General features: G+C 42.5%; 3 protein-coding genes across 3 annotated transcripts in view; all 3 read right to left on the minus strand.

The window, feature by feature from the left end:
- Nucleotides 1-2,412: 2,412 nt before the first annotated feature.
- Nucleotides 2,413-10,603, minus strand: LOC149331327 (uncharacterized). Its single transcript, XM_089557334.1, has 5 exons — nucleotides 10,588-10,603; nucleotides 9,972-10,016; nucleotides 7,296-7,486; nucleotides 3,786-4,114; nucleotides 2,413-2,818 (listed from the first exon to the last, which is right to left on the minus strand). The coding sequence occupies exons 1-5, from the start codon at nucleotides 10,601-10,603 to the stop codon at nucleotides 2,800-2,802; spliced, it is 600 nt and encodes a 199-aa protein (XP_089413460.1). The 3' UTR covers nucleotides 2,413-2,799.
- LOC149331328 (uncharacterized) overlaps nucleotides 9,990-23,729 on the minus strand; it is a 30,578-nt gene continuing 16,838 nt past the window's right edge. Inside the window, exons 4-5 of the mRNA XM_089555467.1 lie at nucleotides 10,847-10,937; nucleotides 9,990-10,016 (exon numbers count right to left, since the gene is read on the minus strand). Of these exons, the coding sequence (XP_089411593.1) occupies nucleotides 10,854-10,937 (84 nt within the window). The 3' untranslated portion in view covers nucleotides 9,990-10,016; nucleotides 10,847-10,853. The remainder of the gene's footprint in view (nucleotides 10,017-10,846; nucleotides 10,938-23,729) is intronic.
- LOC149331329 (uncharacterized) lies at nucleotides 16,180-20,663 on the minus strand. Its single transcript, XM_089556453.1, has 3 exons — nucleotides 20,533-20,663; nucleotides 19,618-19,698; nucleotides 16,180-17,514 (listed from the first exon to the last, which is right to left on the minus strand). Exons 2-3 carry the CDS (start codon nucleotides 19,688-19,690, stop codon nucleotides 16,949-16,951), a joined length of 639 nt encoding a protein of 212 aa, XP_089412579.1. The 5' UTR covers nucleotides 19,691-19,698; nucleotides 20,533-20,663; the 3' UTR covers nucleotides 16,180-16,948.

Raw genomic sequence — 23,729 nt, forward strand, 5'->3', positions numbered from 1 at the left:
AAAAAAGCAAGAAAGCCGTGGAATCAGCTGTTTTTTTTCTGGCTGCCATGCTTACGATGGATGTATATGTGGGTGATTGTATTAGGCTGAATCCTTAATATCAGGCGGCAGCTCAAGCTACCCAGCCGACGCTACCTAGCGACGGCAGCAAAAGTTACTTAAGGGCAAACTTAATTGCAAAAGTGAGGGCGCTTCTTGTTTCGCCTGGTGCTGTTGATTTTGAAATACAGTTTATTAGAAAAATAAAACATTCTTCATTTTATTCACTGCGTATGCCTTTGCAGCAAAACGTTAGACTACGGTCCCTTGTCGTGAATGAATGCTTCCGGGAAATAGCCTTGCTACTAGCCACCGCAACCCTGCTGCAAACTGGATGATTCAGGGGTCGGCATCTGGCGGTGCCGCCATTTTGACGTCACTCTCATAGACTTGAGGGCGATATTGAGAGCAGTACGTAATGCGGCCTCAGTTCACTGATAGTCCGCTGTCGCCTTAGTGGGGGCCTCGTTGGGGACATACCGATAGCGTAAGTGCGTATCCGAGCCACAGTGCGCCTGGAGAATGTCGTGATAACGCTTTTATTCTTTATATAGGGAATGTCTTGCACAAGAAGACGAGTTGAGCCATGCTGACGCACTGTGCATAATGTTGAAACCTCCGTGTAAGAGGAGCTTTAGGTGGTGTCATAAGAGAACGAGACAACGTCGGCTGGGTCGTAAAGTGCGTCGCAGGGAGATGCCTTCGTCCGATAACTCCACGCGGAACACTTCTGCGCGAAGGAAATGTGTGAATAATCAACTGAATTCGCTTTACACACTTTATTTTTTCGCTTATAGGCTGCGAAGTAGAAGGGAGGCGCTCTTACGTCCGTTCACATGGTACTGAACTTAGCGGAAACTGAAATACGCCATGAGTTGGGATACATACCCGCGTATTTCACGTGGTAGATTTAGTATTAAACCATAAGAGGAGCTTTAGGTGGTGTCATAAGAGAACGAGACAACGTCGGCTGGGTCGTAAAGTGCGTCGCAGGGAGATGCCTTCGTCCGATAACTCCACGCGGAACACTTCTGCGCGAAGGAAATGTGTGAATAATCAACTGAATTCGCTTTACACACTTTATTTTTTCGCTTATAGGCTGCGAAGTAGAAGGGAGGCGCTCTTACGTCCGTTCACATGGTACTGAACTTAGCGGAAACTGAAATACGCCATGAGTTGGGATACATACCCGCGTATTTCACGTGGTAGATTTAGTATTAAACCACGCATGGTCTCGGCTGATGACTAGCTTCTTCTGTAAAAACATCATTCCTTCTAATATTAAGATGCAGTGGGACCAAACCTGCTAACACCCCTATATGTGTTTCTAGAACACCCCATACAGTCAAAACGTTCTGCAAAATAGCTATGCTGCAGAAATTTGTGAGCTATATTGCATCATAAAATGTGGCCGCTCTTTGTTTAACCCTGAAATACGGAAGACACAACCGGACCATTGCATAAATACAGAATTGCGGTTAGCATGCGCGAAAAAAGCCGATACGTCTTTCATCTTGCTTTCGTCACGCTCTGTCGTCACGAAGAAACTTTTTGTCTTGATGCCAAAATGCAAATGGACGGGTAATAAAGAGCGTCTGGTGCGACTTTCGAAACTACTCTGTCTTCCATGTTTTTCTCCTCCTATGTTTGCGCTTTATCTGATCTTTATCCTATGTTTTGCGCTTTATCTTTGGACGTGTACTGACATTGCACAGTACATGGGACTTTAGCATTCCGCCTCCAGTAAAATGCGCCCGCCGCAATGTGTATGAAACTCGCGCCTGTGCTTTGTTGTTGAGTAGCTCCAAAAAAAGTACAAGAGACTCCAGTGGTGAAAGATCTCGGAATAATTTCCGGCTCACTGCGTTATTTAACGTTAAATGCAATGCACTGCACATAGGCGCGTTTTGTTTGCCCTCCGTGTAAAAGAACCCCTTATGGGCCAGATTTGCCGCGAACAACATCGCCAATGAGTCATGGTGAGGTCTGTTTTTTTATTTTTTTATTCTTTTTCCCCCACCAATGTGAATCATGTTGAATGTACTACTCCGCCCCCCCCCCCCCCCGCCCCTTTATGTGATACCCCCCATGGGCCTTTAAGGGACAAATAAATAAAGATAAATGATTATGATGATTTCGTATCTTAACAGCAGAATCTCAATCAATTTGACGTTTCAGGGGCTGTGCCATAGTGCTGCAATATTCGAACTTTATATGTGCGGTGTTATTTGAATCATACATGAAGTAATTATTGTTTCTTGGAAACTAGGGTGATGTAGTAAGTGTGAATAGGGTAATGGAGAGAGGTAGGTATGAGGAAAATGCAATAGAGGAATTTAGGCAATGAATTTTTATTTCCTGTTGAGCGCTTTTAGCCAAATATTTTATTGTTTTTTTTCTGTTGTTCTGCAACATGTGCAGGATATTATACCATTTCTCAGAAAAAAGAATTCATAAACGGAAGCATGCTGGGTGGTGGGAGGCTTGCTTTACTTTGCAGGGTAAGGTTTCCAGGTTTAGAAACCTTTATTACACGTTACCCAGAAAAATACAATTTTTTTACGGTCAATAAAAGCGAGAAGTATTGCGGTAACGGCGCCACAATCGATACAGTGTAATTTATCATAGTTTGACCTTTCTCGAATGCTTCCATTGTCTACAACGGCGTTTCCACATCAGTCCGTCTCCGCCGACAATCCATCAGAAGTGGGCCGCAGAGATGCTCTGCCATCGTCCTTCACTTTTTTGACGCTGTAGGTTTCATAAGGAGAGACGCGTCCTGAAATGCCAAAGAGCCACCGCAGGTAGTTTTAATAAGGGTTAGAGCAACGTATGCAACATAAGTCAACACTTGTAAAAAGAAACGGTGAATGCGGCATATTATAACAAATTATTCTTTTTTGGGGAAAGGGAGCGGGGGGATGAAAGGTAGGCGGACATAAAATCGAACAAGGCGTACATGAATAACCGTATACATGGCATGAAGGTTCAGTAATTTAGTTAGTAAATTCGCGAAGCTAATCAATTGCATTCATTCAATCAAACACAGCAATATAAATTGCATTCAGTCAAACACCAATACTTTCATTGCTTTAAACTCGGAGACATAATTGCAGTTACATCACGTTTCTCTTGAATCGCCTCGAAGTTCCCGGTGAACGCTAGGAAATTAGAAATGTCATTATTGGTATGGACCACCTTTTCTGCATGACTTCGTAAAGCAGAGTACTTTTTCCTCCCCAACATTACTCTACTCGGGTGCTATGTTTGTATAGTTCAAGTCGACATGCGGGCGTGCCTGCGCGAGCGTAATCGGTGGTGCGCGGGCAGAGCGCGAGATTTGCATTAGGAGTGAGGAAGAGGTTGTGAATTCAGCCACTTTTTGCAGGTAAGCCACTTCTCTTCAGTTTAAAGCCATATATCACATTGCTGAACATGCTTTCTTTTTCAACGTGGTACTCAAGTTGCGCAATATACCAGGTGTTTTGTGAAGTCCACCAGTAATATTTAAATGTTCGTTTCTTCAGTTAAAAGGAAGATTTTGGGGCATTTGGAAACCAGCGCTGGTAGACGCCAGAAAATCAGGTGACTCATGATAACTGCCAAGTTATAATCACTTTACTAATTAGCATGACTGACCTGTTTTCCGACGTCTGCAAGAGTTCGTTTTGCCACGATGCAAAAAGCTTCTCTTTACTTGGAGAAGCGCCACCGAGGCGGTGTTTAAAGTAATCATCGTAACTCACCCATTCATCACTTGCACAATGTGGTCCGTCACGAGCGACTTCAAGATTGCTGTTCCTGCCCATCTTTCTGCGTGAAACTGCAACAGAGCATTTCGTACGCTGCCATGTTGATCGACGGCAGTTATATTAGAGGAGTTCAGTCTGACGGCCCTTGGCTTTTGAGAAACTCGAATGCTGGCTTCACAAAGCGATGACAGGTGACGATGGACGGGAATTTCCAAAGCAATGGTTACGCCATGGTGTGTGACGGTGACGGGACCATCAAGCCCAATGTACCACAGCAGCGATGTCACAACAGGATTTCTTGATACTGAGTGGAACTTGAGGACCTGCAAGGCATGAACAGGCATTCCTATTGTTTCTTTTGCATGGTAACACTAACCAGTGTGCATCATGAAAGTGCTTCGCGGACTCATTTCTTTCGACTCTGGTAGTAGCTCGATCATTGCATCAGTCCTCAAAGAGAGCTGAAAAAGGAGGGTGATCATATTATCGATCACATTTTTTTTTCAGGAAGATATCCAACGAATGAATTTTTTTAATTAAAGGATAAACTGGCTCTTGCTGCAGGAAAGTGAGTATTAAATCTGCCAAATATTAAGCGTTGCGTAAACTTGACATCTTCGAGATTCTGGTAAAAATTACTTTTTCACTTAAGGTATCTTTTTCTTGTGCTTTTATTCTCCATTTCAGGACAGAAATGCAATAACATGAGACATTAAAAAAAAACGTCAAATATCTCAAAACCAAACTAGATCTACAGTAGAGAAATAACAGACCGTTTTTTAAGGAAAAAATTATATTTTGAAGCGAACGGCATAAAATTTACGCGAAGTGTAAGACAAAAAAAGTGGTCACTTTTCATGGATAGTTAAGTGTTTTTAGAAGACATATGAAAGGTGTGCAAAGACAAAATAACTTCTCAAGCAAAGCTGCAGTTCTTTATGCACATTGATTGGGTAGCATGCCTACCGAATCACTGTTGTTAGAAATCAGGCAGCGCTGCCTGAAAACTATTGCTGCACGAAAAAGGCATTCTCGTCGTAGTTAAGGGGTACAACAGCCACTGAGGCTATGTCGCACTACCTGTTGATAAACTACCAATCAAGAGGACCTAGTCACAAAAGCGATGGAAAGCATAGGCGAAAGTTAATCAATAGAAAATTTGTAGTGTAAAATTTTATGAACGTAAGGCAATTGATTTCAGAGCAGTAGGAAAGCTTCTTACGCAGCCGGTGGGATCCGAACCCGTGGCCTTCGAATTTCGCGTACAGTGCTCTACCAACTGATTTACGGTGGAGGCTGTCCAGTCTTTTACTATTAGCGGCCTTTATATTGCGTGTAAACTAACCTTCAGGTTGCTCACCAGCGCTGCCTTCCTGCATAGCGGCTGACGTCCTGTATTACCGCGAGTGTCACGTGGAACTTGATCGCAAGGTAAGGACAAACAATATGCTAGAATGAATTTATGCAAGAGTGCGAGAAGTTAGACCGTCGTTAAGCTATTAAGGCGAAAGCCTTTAATGGCTCACACTCTCGTCCGTTTAATAGAGGGTGTCACACCTATGGCAGAGTTTAGCTCGTGTTAACTTGGGAACTGAAGAAGATAAACGAACACGAAAGGTTGCATCAGATAGAAGAAGAAACAATGAAGATTGATGCACCGTTTGATCACTGTAGACTGATTAGTTATTTAAATATAGTCAAAAACGTCAAAATTGCATCGAAATAACGCAGATGTCGATATAGTTACGGGAACGGTGTGACGTCGCATTCACCGGAAGTCGTCACGACATAGTAAAAATTGTTACGGAATAGTCGGAAAAATGCCAGATTTGTCTCAAATTAGATGGAAAAATGTGTAATGAAGCATAATTCACACTTTAGTTGCCAAAGTTTTCCTCGCAATTTTTCAGCAGGAAAGGGAAGGGAAATGTGAGTCTCGTTATGACGTACATGCGGAAACACGTCACTGAATCGAATAAAACCATAGAGAACGTGACTGCGTGTTTGTTTAATGGCTGAAATGTGGCTGTGTCTCAGTTAATTGGCTGAAATGTGATTGACTAGAAAATAGAAAAAACGAAGACATTCATCTGTTTTTTTCTTCTCTCTAATCAATTACCTGTCAGCAATAAAACTTCTACACAAGTATTGCTTTTTCACCAACACAAAAAACAAAAAACAGCAGTAACTTTCCCGTATATTTTGCTTGGTTTAGGCGTCTGTTGGCTTTTCCTCGGATATTTTATAACGAGGCCCTTTTCTCTAGGTTGTCTGCTCACTTGATACATCTGTGCCGCTTATTTATATGTTGATGAGGTTGAAGGCCAATACAATAACTGCTTTATTTTATCTAACATTAAGATCTTTCAAACACTGCGGCTTGTCTTTTGCAAAATATCTTCCGATAGTGACCGAAACACATAACTCAGCCCTGCAATGGGCGCGCTGCAACACAGCGTTAAATATGGTCACACCGTAAAACAGCGCGCTTACACGGGACGAAGAAAGAAGACACGCACACACACAGCGCTGAACTTACAACTGCATGGTTTATTGCATTGCTCGCAATAAATACCGGAAAGGAAAACAAAAAACAACCAAAGGAAGGCGGGGAGATATCCTCCTGTCGCATCATGTCGTCAAAGGTTATTCAAGATATTTAATCTCTTTTCTTGTCAGTGCCATCGATGGAGTGCTAACGCATGACGCGCCTTTCCTGTCTATGATGAATGCTTCATATAGTTCACGTTTGTGCTGATGATTGTACCGCCTGAAAATCTGGCTTCGTCCAAGGTTAGGTGTGCAATGACAGGCAGATACGTGTTTTGCCAGCGTTTCCTTTCCGGTATTTATTGCGAGCAATGCAATAAACCATGCAGTTGTAAGTTCAGCGCTGTGTGTGTGCGTGTCTTCTTTCTTCGTCCCGTGTAAGCGCGCTGTTTTACGGTGTGATCATGTACCAACTGGCCCGGCAACTATCCTTAATGCAGTTAAATATGGCCCATCACATTGGAGGGTGGTTAGGCTTTTCTTGCACTAGGCCTGGTTAGTGAAGCGCAGGGATCACATTTTAAGGCAAAAGCCTTTAATGCTTCATTATTTTTGACGGAAGGTGGTCAGCAGAAGGTTGTCAGCAAAGCGGTCACGTTTTTCTCGTCAGACCGGAAAAAAATCTTTGCGCACGATGGGATACGAACCACCATCCTTCCGGTTCGCAGCCGAGCGTGCTAATGGCTACGCTACTTCCTGCCAACGCATATGTAGTTCTCCTTATCTTGGACGCTGGAGAGTGCAGAAAGGCGTCGAATAAGACGGATGCCTCCCAAACGCCCTCCAGTGTCTCCAGCATTCAAGATTCACAAACAACTGTGTACTTAATTAACATTTTAACCATACATGAGTGACACAAGCAGCAACACCGCGCTTAAGGATTTCGCCTCACCGCACTTAAGGTCAACAAAGTGGCCCCTTGAATTTTTTTCCTCCAGAAGCTTCCGTTCTTACCCTCTTATCGTGCGCGCAGTGACTACGCAGTGGTCCCCTGCGTCGAAGGTGATTTAAACCAGTCACAACGAATGGCTTCTCATCCCTGTGCTTTTTCTCGGAAGCAAGCTCGGAGGAGTACACAGGTGGCAATCGTAGAGCGGAATCGAGGGCACGTTCCACCTGCCTGGTGTAATAGGATTCGCAGAAATCTGCGAAGCGGCCAAAGAAAGCTTGAGTTGAGATTGAGAAAGAAACACTCTCAGCTTTAAAGGAACAAGTTCGTTCCTAATAAAAAGAAAGCCGTTCTTTGTATCAGGATGCAGAAATTGTCGGCCCCTGAGTAATAAAAACTTTACCCTGCGGTGCTTATAATGATTCAGTATCGCACTTGGTTATCGGGGATATGGGGGCGCTGTCAGAGCACCAAAGATGTCAATGCAGGTAGCTATACCGCGTGCACACTGGCAAATGGGAGTAACTACACTGGCCAGTGGTCTCAACGTTTGCTTATTGCATGCAGAGAGTAACTACACTGGCCAGTGGTCTCAACGTTTGCTTATTGCATGCAGAGAGCAACTATAGCTGACGTCATGATATAGTTTCTATCCGAGGGATTAAGGGTAGCATTTTTGAGGTACAAATGCTGGACACAACGCAGTTGCGCCCTAATGGTCTATACTGTGTCGTGCATTGGCGCATTTTGCTTAAAGTGCAAATGAGCTTTCAAGTGGGTTATTTCATTTAAACTTTAAACTCAGCATCTTATTTGACATTTCCAGTCCTTTTTGGCATGCAACGCAGACAGACAGTGCAATGTGGCATACAGTTCGAAACTGGCTAGACGAATCGTTGCTTATATTTCCCTGAAAGGACACAACAGAGCAAGGTCTCAGTCAACATATTCACGCACGGTTGCGCTCAGAGCGGTCTGCGATAAAATGACACCGGCAGACCGGTTTTTGAGGAGGCTGTTTTCCTCTGCCATCAACGCAACAAATGCACGTGTTGAAAATATGGAAGCTTTCTTCACTTTAAGCATGCGCATGTGCGCCATTCCGCCCTCGATTACGTTCAACGGTAAGGAAATGAGTTATCTAGTAAACGCCTTATGGCGTCTTCGGACACAGCCTTCGATCAAGAAATCTTGTTTGTTTTGTTCTGTTTCTTGTGATGCTTTCTTCTCCTTGTTCTAATGCACACAGCGCCTTCATAATTGTTTAGAAACTGGCAAATACAAAATTTAAAATGGAGCTTCAAGCAGCTTACTCCCCCATTCAGCTCCTAGCTGCTATCATTTGCTTCCTAATATCAAGAAACACTTGAAGGACACCTATTTTTCCCCGTGAAAACGTCAAATCCTCTGTAAACGGTGGGCTTGATGCAAGTCACAGCCCTCTTTTATTAAGGCATTACTTTCACTGCAGGATCGATGCCAAAGGTTCGGTCAGCTTCAAGGAGTAGAAGTTGAATAATTGTCATGTTTCATTCCTGTACGGTTAACTTTGTTCAGCAGAGCTCAACACATCAGAACTTCCTCGCACAGTGATGTGGCCACGACCTTTTGTGATTGAGCGCGTAAGTTATGGCCGTGTAAATTGTGCATCACATATGGATATTGTCCCTTTCTGAAGGTAAACAGCCCATAGTCTAGATATTTTATTGAATGTATTTTGGGCGCCTCCTCAGCACAGTTCCAACAATGGCAACCCGCTCGCAGAACGCATATTTATATTTAGTCAGCCACAAAGTGGAGATATTTAATGCAACGTTTTCCTTATGGCCAGAATATTCTATGTTTTTAGAGGCAGTTGGATTATTGCACACTGCCGCTTATCATAAAAGTATTCTGCATAAATCTCTTCTTTTCTATAATGGGCACTTATAATCGGGAGCTGGTATTTTCGCGTATATTGCGTTAATTCATCATTCATTATTCCAAAATCCAACTTATTTTCTCTTCAAGCACTCTTCTCCACACGCTACTAAGATAGGAAAAATTGCTTTTCCGGATTGAACTACTCTGTAAAAGCCATTTGATGAGATGTCGGACACTACTTGCGGATCCGGCAATTGGGCTCCGACGGCTAGCAGCAGATATTGTGTTATTATGGTGCATAAGAAATGTGCAGCAAAGCAGTTAGCGTCGTCTAATGTGTCAAAGTTTCAATGAAAACTAATCTCGTACTCAAATCATGTTTTGAGAATTGCCACTCATTTTAGGCGATGTGAAATGGATTTTTGGCTGGTTGCGCATTTCGGGAAGCACTAGAAATGACCGGCGCACACGATTACTATGCACTTACAACAAAAGTTGGAACTGTTGTTTCTAAAAGAGAGCAGTTGCGAAGCGTGCTTTCTTTTATCGTGCGGACGTACGAGGCATACAAGGAAAACTACGGTATTCGCCGGCAGAATTAATGAAGGAAACACTATATGCTTTGTAGACAGCGATACCCTAAGAGCGAAAGCCGGAGGATACTTCTATTCTGCTGAGTCGAATGCACCTGTTGGAGTGTTACGTTCAAAAGAAAATTATGTTTTAAGAGATGGGATGGCATTGACGCAGAAGTCCCCCAGAAATGTTACCGAGCTTTGCGTTTGTCCATTTTCACTGGCGAGGTTCTTTTTCGAACTGAACTGGCCCTTGTACGACACCCTTTGCTTAACACCTTTTTTGTTGAAGAAGGTCCTTACTTGTGGGGTCGTGCTTGAGTCCCTGCGCTGGATCAGGACGGCGTACTGTAATACAAGAAGGTACAAAATGCACAGGCTGATTATAAGGCAACGCACGGTAAAAACTCTAGAGTTGAGTGAAAAATTGAAATACTAGCACAGACTGCATGACCATACGTGCTATATTATGCCCAATAACAGTTATATGCGGTTAAATAGTTTACTAGTTATACACATGCTCGTTCGTTACTGAAAGCGGTTGATAGCACAAAATTTCAACGCATAGAGGGAGTAAAAACCTGGCATAAATACTAAATAACCTATAGGCAGTTACCTTCACTAAAGTCTAAGCAGAATTTTTCGATGCATACCTAATGAGAGTGGAAACAAGTGAAGTGATCAGTTACGATATTATGCCGTAATAAAAGCGTAGCAATCGGCGTGCACTTCACTCGAGGTGATTTGTTAATTTCGGGAGGTATCATTCAAGCAGAAATCGATCCGCACGAGAACAAGTTTTTTGGAAATAATAATTCTTTATGCACTGAATGCGAACGTCTTTGCTGACACAAATAAAACGATGACATCATTAATAGCTAGCAAGTGTTTAATTCGGGGATAAGAATGGAGTTACTACGTTTGAATGCATTCATCCCATCACGCCTGGAATATCCTAAAATTATATTGTTTTCCTTTAATAAAGCACACATTGACCTTCCTCAGGTGAAAAAGACGGAGTAAAGTAATCTGGTTCGTTTGCTATAAATTCCAATCGGCTGATTCCCGAGCTTGGCTACTTTGGTCGATAATCATATAATCTGAAACAGTTCGCGGAAGGAGATTGCTTTCTGCGCTGCTATGACTGCAGCGGAGCATTGCACGAGCGAGCAACTTACGAACGCATCAGTAGGCAACTTCAAGTCCTAGAAACAAGTAGACGAAAGCTCGCAGTGCTGTGTATCGTCCCATATCTGTGTTCAATAAATTCTGCATGGAAGAAAAACGGAAAATCAAATGGATTACTTCTGTGCTGAAGTGTGACTGTTATATATCAGAACATCAGGTAACACCAATGGCTTCATGAAATAGACAGTAATGGGGTTCAGTACTATATCAAAACCACTTGATAACTTATATAGCTTGGTTAACTGCATTATTTTCATAGCAAGGGTTACAACGTCGGCGCTTCCTCGGGTATGCGCATCTGCAGAAAACCCGAAAGTAGCTGCGATGTGGAGAATGAGATTGCTAGAATAAGGGGTGAATAACAGGTGGAGTCAGGTGTAAATTTTGCACACGGTGCGTAAAACAACTGACTATTTGCGCTACATTGGGCGCCTTTGCCAATCCACCGCAGTGGGTACGCGCCATTATTTAGAGGACAACAACAACATCAACAACTGCTTAATATTACAAAAAAAAAACGCTAGAGATCACTGCGGCACCCGCATTAGAGAAATGCGTAAGCATGGCGTCACACGTTGTGATGTCCACATTATGACGTCACACTAAAAAGTCGACATAACACTTCCACACTTTTCACGTCAACTGAGACTCGTGACCGGAAGTCGAGACCCTCAAACCCGAAGTCGATCACTTCCGTCAATTGCCCATCTGAGTTTTCAAGCTTCGCACCATGCTTAGTTTTCAAATTTGGCGCCACGCGTTGGCTCCGCCCGCACTTCCGGTCGCGTGGGGCCGCACTTCTGGCGTTTTCAAGTTTGACGGAACTTTTGCGTCGGTCCTGGTGACTCTTTGGACAATTTTGGCTCTAATTAATTAAATAATTAACCCACCTCCACCCCCTGATTTCCCGTACGACATTTTTTGATGCTGTGTTCAATGGTAGCATTCTTTTTCACATAAACCCGTTCGTTCGAACGTAATCGTGCGGACAAACTCGTGATGGCACGAAACCGCAAACATAGCCATACAATGCATAAGCATTAATAATGCAGGTGACTATAAGAAATGCAAAAAAGGGCGACATAATCAAAGCAGCCATACCTGTTTTTAAGCAACAAAAGAGACACCACGTCAAGTTTCGAATTTATATAAAACAATAAAAATGGTACCTACATAGGTCATTGTGCTCTAACCTTCGGCCTCCGGTAGATCTGTACAACAAAGCAAGATGGGCTTAAAAGTTAAACTGCGGCTCTATCGAATTAACGGAAGCAGCCGCTTGTAATACAAAGCGTATATGCTTTGAAAGGTGCCGGTGGCGATCGACAACTGAGATGAGAATGGGGGCGATCCTTATATATTTTACAGAAATCAGCCGGATTCTGTGAGGAAGTGCTTGGGCTTGATATGCTCAGAGAGAGACTTAAAAGGCGATGTCCAAAAAGCGGAAGTAAAGGCACACGCTCTTTCTAGAGCGATGATTGCACTCCTCTTTCACTTGTTTGTCCACCACTTCCTTCGTGCATTATAGCGTCACAAAGTGGACATATCTAATCAGAGGCACTCTGAAGTCATGCCTCTCTTATACGGACACTTCGTTTGCCGAGCAAAGCTGTTCATAGAGTGAGCGCACGTGATAAGGAATCACGATGAAAAAAAAAAATTGACAAAAATCACGCTACGATTAATATCTACTCCTGTGTATGGTGGTGTCCAGTGAAGTGAAAATCAGACAATTTCGGGACGTACGATCCTGTTGTCATATCCGTCATTATGCTTGAAATGTCGTGGTGTACTTTGACGCGCCTAGTGGTCTGTGATACGCCTCAGGACGTGTCCTGATTATGTCCCCCAACTCCCGCTACGAGTGTTCACATCCTGCGTACCTCTACTGCATATAAGCACTGAGTTTGCTGAGAGGTGGTGCGGCTTTAAACGTGGCTTCAGGTTGAGGGAGCGCTTTCTTTTCAACCACTTACGCATTAAGAAAAATGGTAATGCGCGCCGATTGGGCAACCTTGGAGTATAATGCATAAAACAACTAAAAACAATTGTCCTCACTCAGTAATTTCAGCTTTCTCACTGCATTTCTCAAGTGTCCTGCACTCAAAATGCTGAAAATGAAACATCTGGTTGGGACAGTAGAGAATTTGTTCTCATCAACGTCCATTTCCAAACCACAAAACTACATCGACCTCGATGTGCTCTGTGCATTTTCGTCTTGTTCATCTCAGGAAAGCAAGTTTCTGTATTAAACTGGTGGAAATGCACTGTAATTGGAGCTGGAAATTGGAGGACAACAATATATTTTGCTTTTTTCTTCCCATAAACTGTAAACAAACATTGTTTCAAGACTTCCCACAGACTGCATATAGGCTGGTATGAAAAGTTCGCGTGAACATTCGGTGAAAAATAATTTTCAGATTCCTTTACCCCATTTCATTGCCACTCGGTGGAGTTTCACCTTGGTTGCTGCAGTTTATTTTTTTTCGCCGATATGGCTGAATTAATTGGCTATTAGTGCCCTGTGCCTTTCATTTTCGGTCTTTTTGTGTCGTTGGTGTTAACTATACAGTTCCGGAGATATTGTCTATGCTTAGTTATGTTGGATCGATATTTTGAGAACCTTTCATCGATGTTAATGGTAAGCGCTCCTATTCTTCGGCAATCAATTTCACGGCTGAAAAGATTTATTGGATCAAACTGCTGGTAGTGTATTTGTAATTTTTTCATCTGAAATTGAAATTTCCTTTATGCTGGAATAGCAAAACGATTGCATTGCTTGCCAAATGCTGTGAGACAGTTGGGAAATATGATACTTTGAATGACATCATTGTTGTTTTTTCTGTCGTTGAGCGCAGCAACGACCGAGTGGCCGTGCTAGTTGGTTGGAAATTACATTTGCACCGAATTAAAATTATAAGCTTATAATAATTATAATTAAAAAATAATAAAAATTATAATTAAAATTATAATTATTTCCGCTGACAATCTGAGTGCTAAATATTTTCCACTACTCACATCTCAAGTGTCATCAGTCACTGTACTGCATGAAGACAAAGAAATTGGAGAGGACACTTAAACTCCGCCTTAAAAGTATGGCGCGATAACGTAATTGGTCAATTCTCATATCGGGAGAATTGGTCATACTTCACTTCACATTCATCGATCCCTGGGAGTCCTCAAGCCACTCTGGCACAGTGGTGCTGCGGTTAAACGCTGCGCCACTGTCCTGGGATGGAAGGTGCTGCCACAGGTGGGCTTTGGGCGACTGATTTTGCTTTTCTCGAGCGGCCAATCGCGAATTTACCTGCCACCTGCCACAGTGGGCAGTTTGTTCAGAATCTGGTGGACAGGTTGTGATGCCGCCACAAAGTCACGTGATGTATGTCAATCATGAATTTTTCTGCCACCTGCCACAGTTTTCAGCTTACTCACAATCTGATGGGCAGGTTGTGATGACGTCACAAATTCACGTGATCTACGTCAGTCATGAATTTACCTGCCACTTGCCATAGTTTTCAGCTTACTCACAATCTTATGGGCAGGTTGTGATGACGTCACAAAGTCGCGTGATCTAGGTCTCACCTGCCTCCTAAGTTGCTTCTCTGCGGATTTTGCGCGGATTTTTCGTTCACGGTCAATGTCGACGCCGACGCCGGATTTTCTGCGACCCGAGTTCCTTAACGCTATCGCGCTAACAAATTTTAAGGATGGGCAGAATATTCAGGCAAGGTTGAAAAGCGGGGACAAATGACTTTTTGCTAAATGATATGATCTTTTATAAAACATGATTAGTGCCACTCTTTAGTACTAGCCACTTCAAGGAACTTGCAGTAAGAAAAAGAGCCCAAAACGTGCTAACTGCATACCTGTATGTGCTGAATGTCATTTTTTATTCACTTGCTTGGCAACAGTGATTGAAGATACGCAAACTATTCTATTAAGTCGGCTGGTGTGACGCACACAAAGCCTGTTATACACGCTTACATTCTGTTTTATTGCCAGCAACAAACCAAACATTAAGAAAAAATTTGAATTTCGAGGCCCTTTAAACCCCCCCCCCCCCCCCTTCATGAACGACCTCTGCTTTTGCCAAACACCTCGAATAACGAGAAACTCCTAATGCGTTTTCCTCTTTTGTTGCTTTTCATCTGTGAGGTCATCTCCCTCCCACTACCAAAAACAAGACAGTAACGATGGACGACTGAGTCCCTGTCGTTAACAGAGCAGAGCTAAGAAAAAAAAGGTAATGGCTCTAAAGAGCATCTTTCAGACATGGGCACGTGTTTCTCAAGGTGGCACAACGCTTGCCGAGCCTCACTCTTACTCTAGTCGTCGGCATCGTGAAATCGTCAAGGCGCATTCCTGGCCACATTCAGTGCGGGCGCATATAGTATGTTCCTTAATGGAGCTGCGGTACCCTGAAAAACAGCACGCTGTGTAAGAGTTGGGGAACTACGGAGCAGGTGCTTGCCGCTTTGAAGCGAATATATCGGAAGCCATTGATTTGTATTGAGAACTTGAGCTTACCAATAAAAGCGAGCGCATTGTCTCGTCTTCACTGCACTCCAACTGACATTGGCGACCACTCGCGTCCTATTAATAATAACATCTGAATACCTCGAAAGAGGAAATAAAAGTTTTGATAGCACTCCTTCATTTTTTTTATTTCATTGTATTTCTTCGACATGGTTATGTACAGAAAGCATATATAGACATACATGTGTGTGTGTATATATACACACAAAAAAAAACTATTTACAGAGCAGCTAGGTAGGCGCTACAGGGCACAAACAAGGTAGAAAACTTAACAGAACTAAAAGGCCGGCAATGGCATACAGCGCATCAGGAGAGGACACCAATCCGGTAAAATGTCAAATTATTTGTAAATGTCCGTTAACTGCAGCAACATTCAACTTTACTGGTGGGTCATTGACAGCAGGAATCTGGCGACACGTGTCCATATAGTCTTTTTCCGGACATGTGCGGAGCCCGCAAATTCTTCCGTTTCTCGGACATGTGAAAAAGAATGTTACAAAAAGACAGTCGTGTAACTTTCTTGATTGCTCGTGTGTGGTTTCTTATATTTTGGTTCACTATTTTCTGTCCCTTGAGACGCGCGTCTTAACTCGCTTTTTCCATCATGGATATTAACCAACTTGCCAAACTTTAAGCTCTAACCAGCCTTGAGAGAGAAGAACAAAGTGCAACAGTAGAATATAAGTTGGTCAGTTTTTGTCTTCACTGAACATTGAAACCTACCAAAGCTAGTGCGTCGCTATTAAAAGCGATGGGAAAGAATGAGCCTTTACTTTCCAGCTTTCGTGAATGAAAAGCAAGGTCAGAAGCCCGGAGCTTCTTTTTGATTTTATTTGAACTGAGCACGCGCGTGTTTGTGTTGATAGAAACAGGATGGTCGCAAAACTGGAATACAAACTGCTAACAGGAACAGCAGTTCCGGTTGCAAATTTACAGACCTAGATGCTTAATGCCGAGAATAACAACAGGCAGTGGTACAATTTCCAGTGAAATAAAGACAGGTATACAACAAAGCAAACTACAATATGCAGCGTAGCAGGGTGTTGTCCCCTTTCGTTTCTTTTGCCTTATCACTAGTTTCTGTGCCGTTACCCTTGCCACGTGTTCATTAAAGCGATGAAAATGCTAGCAAACCTTTTGCAGATTCAGAAAAAAGTACCGACTATTCCGGAGCGTCGAATCACGAAGATCTGTTTCCCGGATAATTATTCTGCTTGTTCGTCAACTTCAACATCAACTTCGATGTCAGAGGTTTTTCAGCTGCATTTCGAGATATACGCTACGACTTCGCACACCACAGATACTGGTTCCAAATGTGCAAAACACAAATCATTGAAAGTATTGGTACAAAATGTTTGACTTGGTGTAGAAAACTCAGCTGCTGCAGAACTTTACGAATGTTTTGTTAGCTGTTATCTCAAATGAGGTGGAGATCTCGGTCGTAATTTTCTACAGTGTCAACATTCGCTGTGCACCCCCTTTATTTTGAAACACCACTTCTCATATGATGTAACAAAAAATACGCGTAAAACACAAGATACAAACAATATTCATTCCGGTTTGGGCGCTATTTCAGCAAAAAGTGCTTCCAGTTCGGAGAAGAGCATTCCGTGCCACAAATCATGAAGGAAGTGCGGAGGGAGGGTCCGTGTGAAAGATGCCAGGGCTTCGTCAGTGTCCTTGTCGGCACCTTTCAGCCCAAACGTTAGCCCTACCATAGAAACGGGCATGTTCACTCGATGATGAAGTTTGACGTTCTCGCCGGCGCCAGTGACGGCAAACTGCGCAGTGAACCTCACAAGGAACGCCCGACTTTCGATTTCGTGAACTTTGCCGCTGTCTCCCTGGAAGGATCCGACCAGGACTAGGGGTTTCTCGTTGACCAGATCGAACTGAACCACATGACTTCCGTTAGGGCAAAATGTTAAGTAGGGCCCGAACGGCCGCAGAGTGTTGAGGCCGAGAATTTTGAACTTGGTCACGTCCGGGGCTGGCGTTGACTCCCCCGGATTTTCACCGTCGCTGTCTACAGTCTCGGCCCGCTCAGCGGGAAGCTTGGCGATGAAATCCTGTATTATTGCACGCTCAAGATGCTTGTCATGGAACGAGCAGACCTCTATAAGAACAGAACAAAAGAGAAAAAAATATGTGGACATGGTAAGTGCAAACATTCAAGTTAGTTAAAAAAGGAAAGTGGGCTATTCTGATTCTTGGGGTATAGCAGCGACATGTTTAATGGAGCGAAATACACAGCACACTGCGAGAGAGAACAGTCGGGTCACTTCAATGGGCATCAAAATATTATGCTTTCAAGGTTCTTAGACTCATAACCTAGAACTGGAAATACTAATTGATTGAGTTCTGACTGCTCAGTAGTGAGCTGTATCCTTTGGCGCAAGAAAGAAAAGATTTGGTTTGGTTTATGGGGTTTAACGTCCCTAAGTGACTCAGGCTATGAGAGACGCCGTAGTGAAGGGCAAAAAACAAAAAGTCTGGAATTTCGGGGGCAATGGGAGCTTAAAGGCGAGCAGTAGTAGGTTTAACTCCTGCTGTTTTCTAAATCATTGTGCTAAGAAAAATTAATTGTCAGGTGAAAAAAAAGCGACCAAGCGTGGATGTGATATCATCATGGCGTATTTGTTGCCATTCACTCTTAGATTATCAGTCGTTATTCTGTGTGTTGTCATAAAACTGAGACGTCCAAGTTAGAGTCTCCAAGTTTTGGTACCGAGTGTTCATTGTATACTCATTGCTGCGTGCTTATGAGATAGCAGACATGCCCTCCCTGATCACGTCGTCCGTGCTTGGTTGGCAATGGTCATGCTCCTGAGGGGTAATTTACAGCTATCAACTTTACTTCCTCCTTCCGCTGAGTAAAAGAAAACTTCCCGTTTTTTTTTTATTGAAGCTTTCAGGAAAAGGATGTTGTCCCTGGCTTTTAGTATTAAATAAACCGGGATTTAACCTTCGGATATCTATCACAAGAAATCACTTTTTGTCTTGCGCTTCCTGACAGTGTCACGTGCCTCATCTGCGCTTAAAGGCACCATTGATAAATAATCCCGTGCGTACAGGCTAGATGAGCGGCTACACAGCTTGGATGTAACCAAACAAAATTTTAGTTGAAATTCAAGAAAAACACATATAAGAATACTGCGTAAAGAGTTTAGTTCGCTGAAGAAAGCGCGACGAACAAAAAAAAAATGATCTGTACTAGTCTTGTCGTGCAGTTGACCCCAAACCTGTCAATAGAGCGCTCGAGCGGCGCACCGCGGTGGGCACTTGCGCCATTCACAAATGGGCTAGAGCTTCAAGGAAGAACTTATCGTGCTTGCACAATGCCGTGGGTTATGTTTTAACTCCTGATGCATTGATAAGTTCTATAGGCCTGCCAGGACGCTTCGATTGTCATAAATTCAGAATAGAGCGGGCCGTTCTAGCGCTATATGGACAACTGTAAATGTTGATTTCGCCCTAGTCATGTACGAAATGCAGTAAAACTGCGGTCACTATTCCCCGAAGTTGGTGCCAGGAGTCAAAGTTCCTTATTTCATATAGGCGAAAAAATCGTGTAGAATACTTCCAGAAGCTATTCGATAACTTCTTCCATACAAAGAAATTATTGCAACAGACGTTAGTCTAAACACAGCAGTGCGCAGTAGAGCTGATTCAACTAAGTACTTGTAGTGTTTATCAATTAACGAGAGTTGCTGCAATGCAAAAGCGGCGAACCGAAACTTTTTTGTACGTTCTGGATTGACGAACAGAAAACAAATAAAAGGAATGCTGGCTGTGAACTGGACGCCACGGTACCTGGATTAGCGTATTCGTCGTTAAGAGAGGTGGATATGAATGCCGTTGTGGCCTCTTTTGTTATTCCTGTGGTTAATCCCTGCGGATTTTTTTTAACGCCGTTTTCTTTTCTATTACATTATATTATATTTTCTATTATATTTTGTTTCTAACATTTACCTTCTCAAGCGCGCTTAACACAACGCTACCACCGCAAGTAAATAGCCAGGGAAAGGACACGCGCACATGATGGCAGCAATCTTTCGCCGATGTTTATCTCGTAGCGAGTCCTCGCTCTCCGCAACGACAGGTAGTTCTGAGTGTGCGCTTCATAGTTTGTTTCCTCGTCTATGACTGTGCGTTGGCATGCTCGTGTTCCGAAGCAGATGAATAGATGATGTGAATAGTATTTCAGCAAAACGCTTGCCTTCATCCGATGATGCAACACTGGACATCAGTAGTACAGCTGCGAAAATAAGGACTTTCCTCTTAGCGTCCATTCTTTAGCCTGAAAAAAAAAAGATTTAGGAAGGGGTTAAACAGCCAGTCCGTCGAGAATATACCATTAAATCTGCAGGAATTATTCAAGATTCCGCAAAATATGTTAGTTGAAACGTTTTCGCGTCACTGGAAAACGACTGCAATGTTTTTGGTTTATTTCATGCGCCGTTTAAGATCAATAAATTCCTTGACCAGTGAAGTGAATTGCGTTTATTTTAGAAGGTTAATGTGATATCTCCACACGAAGGAAATCAAGTAGGTGCATTTTGGCCGATCATGTGAATAGTTGAGTACGGCTGTTGGTGGAAAACGAAACATTTTTTGCTTTCTGTCATCTCTGGCTCACACTAACTCGCGAATCATAACAATAAACGCCTTTCTCGGTGGAGATTTAGGCGAAGCCATTATTCTCTTCTGCTCGAACTTTGCGCTATGTTTGAAAAAATCGTCCGCCGAGTTGATCATGCCGTATGTATCTACGTAAACTCGTTGTGTTCTGTTGATTCATAAATATTTTGGTTATATGGGTTCCACTCCGATCGCTGGTCACATTGGCGCTATCTTTGGGACAAATGAATTCGGATATTAGAATTTGAAGCGCGTATACACCGCCTTCAAATTTCTGCATGAATCCCAATCGCCTCTTTGTAGCTATGTATTAGACGTTGTTGCTATTAATCTAGAGCTAAATTGATAGATAGCAGGATTATCTACGTTTAGCTTTTCAAAGGAAAATATAGAAATCCCCGCATAGAGCCATACCGCAAGCCGATGAAGAACCGTGGTAGTCAGCAATAAACCATGTAGCTTACACGCGTAATGAGCACATGCCATTTCTCACCTTGTGCAGAGTAACTTCTCAGGATAAAATGGCGTCAAATCAATGGATGTGAAGCGCAGGTGTTTGTGATCCTTCGTATGGAGACCTCTTCGCGTTGGAATCTAAAACAAGCTTTAACTTGGCTGCGGTTTTTATACCCGGCTCCGCCGTTTCCGTTTATGGAATAATCGTGATCGAAGCTCACGAAACGCACGGTCACAAAGGGCATGAAGAAAAACGCGCGGACAAACATCATTATCAAAGTGCGCTTACATTTGTTTTGTTATTGAATTCTTTTGATTTACCTTCGACGACTATGGGAAAACCTTCCTCCTCTATACTCGCTCGCTCGGCCGTACCGGGGGCGAGACAGGAGCAATTTTGTTCGCCGAGGTCGTCTTATACTTACTTCGCGTGCCTGGCAGCCGGTTCAGGGTAGATGATGAGTGAGGAAATGAAAACATAGAAAAATGTCGCCATCATTATTAGCGGCATCTCGTCTGACACCTGGCCTTGCGGTGCAGCCGGTGAGGTTATTGCGCAGTCCGACTGCTTAATAAGAAAGTTTGCCTTGTGCAAAGGCTTGGAGGAAGTGATGTTCTGCCTACCTGGTTTCGCAGAAGCGATCATGCGTACGAATCACGTTTAAGAGAAAGCAAAAGTTGAAGCGTGGGATTTTTCAATATGCGGACTACCTTAGCAGTGCTTTGTGTGCATTTCAATAGGCTTGCGCGGATTTTTTCATCGACTGGGTCGGGGCTGTTTTGTCTGTAAGTAATGAAAATGCGCAAAAGTAGTTCCAGCGGACTGGACTGAAAGAAAAGAAAAAAGAACCTATAACTATCTATGCTCATTTTTGAAGCAGCTTGAAGACCCCACTCGACGAGGTTAAAGAACCATATAACTGGCATCATTTATTTATTTATTTACTTAAGATATCCTAGAGAGCCCAGAAGGGCATTGAGTAAGGGGTGCAAAATAACAGATTAAGTACTGTAGTAACAATAAGTTAAATACAATGTGCAATACAAGACAAAATGTATCAACAGTTATAATTATACAAGGAAAATCGTAACTACAAGACAACCATCCTGAATCAACCCTACCTTGAAAAAAAAAAGACAGCACGATCAACTTGTATACCTTAATGTTCTTCCTCAGGACGATGTTTTTAATGTGTTTCGAATATGCTTGCATGAACAATGTAGGACACATTGTATACCTTATAAATGGTCATGTTTTTTATCTTAGGAAGACAGATTGAACCTACTCTCCTTTCAATATTTGTCTGTAGTTCTAGACAAAATTGCTTTCTTGTAAGGAACCGCGGCTGCTTCGTTGTCACACGCTTATTGAATTAGGCTGTCTGCGACCACATAAGAAGCAATTTACGGATCAACAGTCATAACTGAGGGATAAATATTAACCGAGGAGCATTACACATGCCTGCCTGCACCGGCATGTACACGAAGGAGAATGAAGCCAGGAATTGAAACAGGAAAAGAAGCGCCAGAAGCTTAAGAAAAAACTGCCTCGCACAATCAGGACAATGACATGCATCTGAGCCTCATAGCAGCGTAATCTGAAGGAGGCTCATAAAAAAAAAGACTGAAATATATACATTAGTGGCCCAGACTCGAATACGAAGCCGACGCTTTCAAGACAGCGGTAAATATACAATGAGCTGCGCTTGTACAAATCCTTAAATTCTATAAAGTATGCTTCAGAGCTACATGCTGAATGGAGTCGGGTACATGTCTCTGGATAACCTTACCATATTTTTATTTATTTATTTTATTTATTTCAGATACTGTCAATCCCATTGGGATTTTTACAGGATGGGCACATAGTAAAAGCGAATACAAATGGAATGGTATACATTAAAAACACTGTTGTTTGCAAGTAATTACATGAGTATGGGAAAAAAACACAGATAACAGAAAATAAAACACATAACGAAAGAGTATATTTCACAGAAAAGGGTGCAATTTTATACATTGTAAGTAGTATGTTCATACAGATGCTGTTATATGCAGTGATACGAGTGGTCTGTTGTACTTGTGTAATTATGATTTATTTATCTATTTAATTATCGCGCAACTGTTCTTCTACCAGAGTTACAAATTTCTGCAAAGATGTATTAGTAGTGATAGAGGGGTTCAAACTATTCCATTCTTTTATGGCAAGCGGAAAAAATGAATATCTGAAACAGTCGGTTCGGAATGCGTACTCTCTAAGGGTTAATGGGTGCTTATGCCGGGATGGTCTCGATTCATCTACAGATATATATAACGAAGTATCTATGTTTAACGAGTTATGAACTAATTGGAACAATAATTTTAGTCGTGCTAGTCTGGCGCGTTTCTGTAAAGTAAGAATACATGCTTGATTTAGTAGTTGGGATGGTGAATCACTGGTCCTGTATTTGTTAAAGATAAATCTAATTGCCTTTCTCTGCACTCCTTCTAGTTTGTTAATGAGCTGTTGTGTGTAGGGAAACCAAATCGTGTTTCCATATTCGAGAACTGATCGTATAAATGTGTTATATGCTAACAGTTTAGTCTCCGGTGGCGCTTCTCGAAGCCGTCTTCTAAGGAAGAACAATCGTTTTAAAGCAGATGATACTGTACTGTTAATATGTGATTCCCATCTTAGATCATGTGAAATGATTAATCCAAGGTATTTGTGTTCGTGAACTCGGGTGAGCGGTATGTTATTGATGCTGTACACATATTCGGACCTTTGTTTTTTACGGGTTACACATAGGAAGGCTGTTTTTTTAATGTTCAATTCCATTTGCCATTTGTGACACCATATTACCACTTCATGAAGGGCGCTGTTTAAATCATCGTGGTCATTTACAGAGTTAATTTCGTTGTAAAGGATGCAGTCATCGGCAAAAAGTTTAATTTTAACTTTTATGTTAGAGGGCAGATCATTAATGAAGATAAGAAATAAAAGTGGAGCAAGGACGCACCCTTGGGGTACTCCCGACGTAACGAGCGCAGTAGAAGAAATTTCATTGTTAACTACAACATACTGAGATCGGTTAGTTAAGTAGTCCTCGATCCAATTGATAATAGGGCCGTTACCTAAAGTTGATCTAAGTTTGCTAATTAGTTTTTTATGGCTAACTCTGTCAAACGCCTTAGAGAAATCAAGTGCAATCAAGTCAACTTGCTTTTGGTTATCAATGCTCTGGAACAAATCATGTGTTA

This window comes from Amblyomma mixtum, chromosome 8, assembly GCF_055824585.1.
Source record: "Amblyomma mixtum isolate Tamu chromosome 8, ASM5582458v1, whole genome shotgun sequence".
NCBI lineage: Eukaryota > Metazoa > Arthropoda > Arachnida > Ixodida > Ixodidae > Amblyomma > Amblyomma mixtum.